Source organism: Drosophila subobscura, chromosome O, assembly GCF_008121235.1.
Source record: "Drosophila subobscura isolate 14011-0131.10 chromosome O, UCBerk_Dsub_1.0, whole genome shotgun sequence".
NCBI classification, from domain to species: domain Eukaryota; kingdom Metazoa; phylum Arthropoda; class Insecta; order Diptera; family Drosophilidae; genus Drosophila; species Drosophila subobscura.
The window spans coordinates 20,614,713-20,621,315 of NC_048533.1; the positions used below are offsets into that span (position 1 = coordinate 20,614,713).

The 6,603-nt window shown below is 45.8% G+C and overlaps 1 protein-coding gene across 2 annotated transcripts; it reads right to left on the minus strand.

Moving 5' to 3' along the window:
- Positions 1–3,381: 3,381 nt before the first annotated feature.
- LOC117897576 (probable ATP-dependent RNA helicase pitchoune) lies at positions 3,382–6,054 on the minus strand. 2 transcript variants are annotated; one of them, XM_034806529.1, is made up of 6 exons: positions 5,761–6,054; positions 5,576–5,700; positions 5,368–5,545; positions 4,485–5,162; positions 3,793–4,418; positions 3,382–3,732 (listed from the first exon to the last, which is right to left on the minus strand). In XM_034806529.1, exons 1-6 carry the CDS (start codon positions 5,951–5,953, stop codon positions 3,406–3,408), a joined length of 2,127 nt encoding a protein of 708 aa, XP_034662420.1. In that variant the 5' UTR covers positions 5,954–6,054; the 3' UTR covers positions 3,382–3,405. The 2 variants fall into 2 exon arrangements, with proteins under 2 accessions (XP_034662420.1, XP_034662419.1); XM_034806528.1 differs by having other exon boundaries at positions 5,368–5,700.
- Between the last annotated feature and the right edge of the window lie 549 nt (positions 6,055–6,603).

Genomic DNA, 6,603 nt, shown 5'->3' on the forward strand with positions numbered 1-6,603 from the left:
TAGGTTATTGCAGATATTTTCGCTTAAAGTTTAAATAATTGAGTTGACAAATTATAGGACATCCCAAATGTAGCTAAATACACATGGGGTTAATAAATTAAAGGCTTAATATTGCTGACAAAGTGAATATTTTAAAACAAAGAAGCTGGCGTTGCCACCTGGCAGAAAAATGATCAACAATTTGGCGCGTTGGCTTACATTTGAATGAGATTTTAGATGGTGCGGTATTACTAACTAAATTATAGCTAGTATGACACAAAAATCTGGATACACCCATCTATATTTATATAATTTAATTTACTGTATGGCTAGGGACGCAGGCAGGGCATTAATTACGCACGGAAATTGCTGGCAGATTAGAACCAAGCAAACGTTTTGTTGTTCTCCGACATTGTGCATAGATGCGGGGGCAAAAGCAGTTGCGGGCTGGCCAAAAGCACATGCAAATGAACACCGTACCTTGTTGGTGTTAACTCCTTTGCCTTTAAGCCAAATGCTGAAATGTATGTGGGAAAATTGGCATTCGCAGTGGTCTGATGATGGTGGCGCAGGCGCTGCTGCTGGCTGGCGACGCACCATATAAGCCCACCCTATGCCAGCGACAACTTTTACTTTCCATAGCGAAAATATATAATTTTTCATTTGTACACTTGGCTGAGAGGGGTACGACGATTAGCCCTAACATAATGCAAGATTTGTTGTACTCTATAAATTATTTTTACACATTTTGCTGTAACATTTTAGTGAAAAATCATTTAGTAATCATTATCGAAGTGTATCTTAAACTTCGCCTGCCCCTAAAGTTTCAGCCTTTCTTTCTTGTTTTCAGTTGACTTTGGCTCGTCTGCGGCTTCCGTGTGTTCAGCACCCGCATGCACTTAAATGAGACGAGAAAGTTTAGAGTGGACGTGGACATTGGAAAGCAGGCAGGCGGACAAGCAGGCGCCCACCACCAGACCACACCACACCACATCTGATCTCGCCCGACAAGTCTGCCAAATTTGTGGTGCACTTGCCAGGGGTATGGGCTATGGGGCTATGGTCATATGGTCATTGTGTGTGGGCCGTTATCCAGTTTTATTGCCATTGAAATATGTGTCAATGTGGCGTAAAGATGAAGACATTGTATTGCTTATGGATTTTCGATTTACAATCTACAAAAGCCTCCAATCTAAAAGCCCTTTCCAATCTCTTTACACCTACGAAAACATTTTTTGGACAGCACATCTGTTTGTGGCATGATGGCGGGGCGATCTTAATGTTTCCCGTGGGCCGCTTAATCTCTCTAGGCCTTTGGCTTTTTATTGAAGATATATTTTTTCTTTTAGGTAGCACTTTCAGTTTTTTTTTTCTGACAAAAAAATAAATCCTAAAACAACAAAATTTCTAGCAGCTGTTAAGTGCTTGGCTGTCTCTAGGAAAATGTTTTGAAATTTTCACACAACTTTGTCAAGAAATAAAACTGTGGCGAGGCGTGAGTTATTATAATGCATCATTGGTCAGATCTGATCTGTGATCTCTGAAATTTATTTCAATTGTTTCGGACAGGCCAAAGAGTTCCAAAACGAGACGCAGTTCGTATAAGGAAGTGCGCTCCCCAGCCAGTCAGTGTTCACACTCTATCGCATTATCCTTGGTTGTGCGGATTGCCTTTTCTGTATGTCGCACGTTTTATGGTCACAAATGCAAATTTGGCTTTGTGTGGCTGCGGCTGTTGTGTTTGCCGCCAAATTATGCATTTCATTGGTTAATTTATAGCCGACACAGAAAAACCGCAGTCAGGCTATAGCCCGTGTGCGATTGTAATTAGCAGAATGTTGGCGAAAAGACAGGCGGGCAGGCAGTAGCCGGGCTATTAACCAGTTTGTAGTTGTTTTCGCTGCATTACATGGCTGGAGGGGGGAGCCTGCGCCTTCTGTGTCTCTAACACCCACACAAACACAGGCAGGCAGGCAGCAGGAAATCAAAGACAACACCCTAAAATGTCCAAGACGGTTTGCCACTGTGCTCGAGAGTTTTGTTTCGTACATTTTTGCATGCAAACCAGAGCTCAAAGACAATTATTTGCGACGCAGTTATCATTTGTCTCCCTCTCTCACCCACACTCACTGCACAGGCAAACGCTCGACGCTCAATTTCTCGCTCCTTGGATCCTCTCTGAGCGAATCACCACTCACTCCTCTCGCTCTCTCTCACACGAGTACCGCAATTGCAGGGACAGAAGACAAGAAGAACTGTAAATTGACCAAGGAGATGAGACAACACACAAGAAGGAGAAAAATAAAAAGGGCACAGGCGACACATAAAACTGAAAGCAGAGAAACGAAGTATGTAACTAAGGAAATCTTTTTGTGGAGTGACTCATATTATGTGCAACTCTAATCGAAATTAAGTCGTTGTAAAGAATCGTAAAAGTCTTTACAACTTCAAGACAATTACCACCACTTTTGTCGCCTGCACGCCATGCAGTTTCTGTGTCACAACAGACAGGCAGCAGCCCACAGGTGGAGCTGCCCCCCTCCACGCTTCTCTTCCCCCCTTTGTATTCATTCATAAAGTCCCCCTCGAGTTTTGCATTTTATGCACTGAAGCCAGCTGATTGGTTATAACCAGCACAAAGCCACAAACTAAACTTCGATCTGCTGTGTTGCATGAATGAATCGAACCGAGGGGGCGACGGGTGGACCATGGCTTTTCATTCACAGAAATCTATCGTTGGAGCCGCGCTGCGCTGCTTGAGGTGTAGCGAAACGCAGTGAGCGTACGGCGTTGTTGGTTTTAGACATTCGTTCAGCCCACGCCCACGTCCCATACCCCGTCCAACTTCCAATTTGCTGCTACATTTTGATGGGCTGTCCGTGCGATCGTCTCAGTGTCCCACGTTTTTGGTTTCATTAGGTTGCGCATTTAGTTTTTTATTTTATTTCGTGGGTGACTCTTCGGGGGGGAGAAACTTGTTTTATTAGAAAATTGATCACTGGTACGGGCAGGCAGCTCAATGCTGTTTCAATTGGCCCCAACGCAGCGTGCAGTGGGCGCCCCCAATTGATTAAACGTTCGATTATCGAACTACAGACTATTTGGCACACAGTTTTGAGAGCATTGGCAGCAGCTCACCCACACAACACATTTTGGTGCCAAATTTGGGGCAGCGACAACAATAAACATTTGAAACAAACAGAGCGCGAGCGAAAGACAAATAAGGAGAAGCCACATCCGCGTGTCGAGATGAGGCGAGTTTCGAGTGGGATGCGGCTGCCAAAAGTGGTTAAAGTTACGTGAACATCGGATCGGTTTATGTGTATATATTCACCTCATATACAAGTATTAAAAGCAAAAGATTGTACAATATACACAATGGTATCTAAATTGGTTTTGGGTCTTACAAACTATTCGCACAATTCACTAACGCATAAATTTCTTGGCCTGGTCACGAGTGACCTGCTTGAAGTGGCGCTGCTTCGAGGCGGATGTGTCATTCATTTGTCTGTAGTAACCGAAACCGCCGCCACCCACACGCTTCTCCGGCCGCTGTCGCTTGGCAGCGCCCACCTTGAGGTCAACCACGGGTGGCACCAGGAATCCAAAGCTCTTCGACACCGCCTGCAGATCCAGCGTATTCACATTGAATATTTGCTTCAGCTGATGCGAATCATAGGCGCGCACATACGACTTGAAGGCCTCCTTGGCTGATTGATTTAGGAAGTAGTTCTTGGCTATCAGTTTCTCGAGCTGCAAAGGGGAAGATTATGCATGAAACGAGACTCCAGTTTGAACTCTCTTCGTACGCACCTGCAGCTGTATGTCGGCAATCTTTTGCCAGGAGAACTCAAACTCATTCAGCGGCACCTTCGCCGCCTTGAGGTAGCGCAAGAAGCCCAACTCCTCCGGTCGCATCAGCAGCAGCGCGTGGCCCGACGTGCCCGATCCTCTAGCCGTACGACCCACACGGTGAATGTACTCCTTGGGATCATCTGGTGGATCGTACTGCACAATCCAGTCGACCTGCGGTATGTCCAGCCCACGAGCTGCCACGTCTGTGCAGAGCAGAATGCCCGTCTCGGCATTGCAGAACTGGAAGAAGGTCGTCGTGCGCTTGGTTTGCTTCTGCTTGCCGTGTATGGACGTCACCGGCAGATCAATGTAGTTGAACAGCTCGTGATGGTACTTGACGGACATGCAGGACGAGAAGAAGACCATCACCTTCTTCTTGCGATTCTTCTTGAGGAAGGTGAAGAGCACGAGCAGCCGCTTCTCCGACGGGCACACAATGTAGCCCTGCTCGAGACCATCAACAGTGGCCGTCACCTCATCATCATGCACGCCCACATAGATGGGCTCCGACTTGAGGGCCAGCTTCGAGAGCGCCTCAATGCGCGCCGTTTGTGTGGCCGAAAAGAGCATCGTCTGACGGCGTTCTGGGTACAAAAAGAGAGCAAAATTGATGACAATTGAAAAGATTTAAGGGCTAAAATTCTACGTACTTGGCAGCAGATTAATAATTTGCTTTAGTTCTTCCTCGAAACCAATCTCCAATATCCGATCCACCTCATCAATGATCAGACACTGCAAATTCTTGTACAAAAAGTCGGGAGAGTTCTGCAAGTGATCCAACAGTCGACCCGGTGTGGCCACCAGTATATTGATGCCCTTGCCCAGCTTCTCGCTCTCCACCTGACGATTGGAGCCACCCATGACGAGGCCGTACGTGTGATGATGATGTGCCATCAGCTCCTTGAGCACACCAAATGTCTGCATGGACAGCTCACGCGTCGGGGAGATAATAATAACGCCCGTGCCATTGCGTGGCATAAAGCGCAGCTTGTTGATCAGCTCCACGGCGGGTATCAAAAATGCCAGCGTCTTGCCGGAGCCTGTCTGCGCTGCACCCACAAGATCGCGTCCCTTGAGCAGCGGCGTCAGCGATTTCGCTTGGATTTCGGTCATCTCCGAGAAGCCCATCTCCTTGATGGCGCGCAGCGTGGCCTCCGAGACGGCGCCCTTGAGCGAACTGAAGGCGCGATCATCCGAGTCACGTTGGTCCAGCGAAGCCAGCGAGGATTCCACGGTGAAGGGCACATCGTCATGGCTGGACTCGCCATTCTGCTCCTTCGATTTGTTGGGCAGCAGCTTGACTTTCTTGGCAGGCACGGGTGCAGCAGCTGCAAGGGATACACAGATTATTTATACACTGTAAGCAGGGGTAAGCTGTTGCCAAATGAATTGCTTTTCAGTGGGTTTATAAATTAATTTCATGCCCGCACACTGGCAGCAGTAACTCGCTGTTCCAATGGCCGCTCAAATTCGCCTTTAAATCATCATTAAGTGCCAAGAAACCTCACGTCTTTCAGTTGTCCATTTACTAACCTTCATTGTCGGACTCCTCCTCCTCCTCTATGTCCTCATCTTCATCGCTATCTTCATTCAAATCGTCATCCGCCTCCTCGTCCTCGTCCTCATCTGAATCTGAGTTGGCGACTTGAATTTGCGGCTTCTTTTTCTGCTGCTTTTGCTTCGGTGGCGGCGAGACCTCCTCTTCCTCATCTTCCTCACTGTCGCTCATCACAATATCCTCCTCATCCTCATCTTCTTCGTCGGAGTCCGAGTCAGAGTTTGCCACCTGAATTTGCGGCTTCTTTTTTTGTTGTTTCTTCTTGGGCAGCAGCGGTGCGCTCTGGAAATCATCTTCCAAATCATCATCTGTGGGGTATAAAACATAGTTAAAGCAGTTCCACAGTGTCACGCATTCCTTACTCATACCTTCTTCCATCGCAAAAGGTCCCTTTTTTGGTTTCTGTTGCTTTTTATTCACTTTTTTCCCATTCTGTTGAGGCGGCGCTGGCGCTGCCACGGGCGGCTGCTGCTTGTTTTTGCCCTTCTTCTGCGAGAGCTCCTTCTTCATTTTCTCGCGCTTCACTATCTTCTTCATCAGCAGCTTCTCTCTGATCGACATCTTGCAGTTAGTTAATTATCTATTAGTTTATTGCTAAAATGTGCTTAAAGTAAAAGGAATCGCGCAAAATATGCGCGCACGTGTTGATTAGAGGTGGGAACTATCGATGGCACAATCGGTACTATCGATGGTTTAAAGTCTCGATAGTGGCCGATAGTGTGGAGTCGATTCAATCGACTCGATTGACAAATAAAAAGAAAATTAATAAAAACAGTGAAAAAAACAATCAAAATAGTAAATAGATCGCATCCTTCAAAAAGGTAATATTCATGGTATATAAACACTGTTGATGTTAGGTCAGTGTGACCACGGAATTATCGATAAAATATGCCAAATATACTCGTAAATATACCATTTCATATTCAAAATATACCGTAAATATACCGTAGTCTTAAATCAAATGCCTTGATTTGTATGTTCTATTTGATATTGCTAGCTTGCAAAGACTTTCACCACTGAAACAATAATTTGATCCGATTTAATTATTATAGCAAACAAGAAGCTAATAGAGAAAAATAAGTATTTAAATACCTTGGATCGTCCGCAAAAGATTGCAAATAATTTTTCCTTTTGCTTTTGTGTGCAAAGAAATAGGTGGCGCGGCCTCGAATATTATTACATTAATTTAACATTTACATGTTAACGAAACA

What these genes read in the sequence shown, in the direction of transcription:
- LOC117897576 (XM_034806528.1), bottom strand. Translation starts at nt 5,953, where the DNA reads ATGTCGATCAGAGAGAAGCTGCTGATGAAGAAGATAGTGAAGCGCGAG. An exon ending in AATTATTAATCTGCTGCCAA is followed by an intron (nt 4,419 to 4,484) that starts GTACGTAGAATT and finishes TTTTGTACCCAG; the next exon opens with AACGCCGTCAGACGATGCTC. An exon ending in TTGCCGACATACAGCTGCAG is followed by an intron (nt 3,733 to 3,792) that starts GTGCGTACGAAG and finishes TCCCCTTTGCAG; the next exon opens with CTCGAGAAACTGATAGCCAA.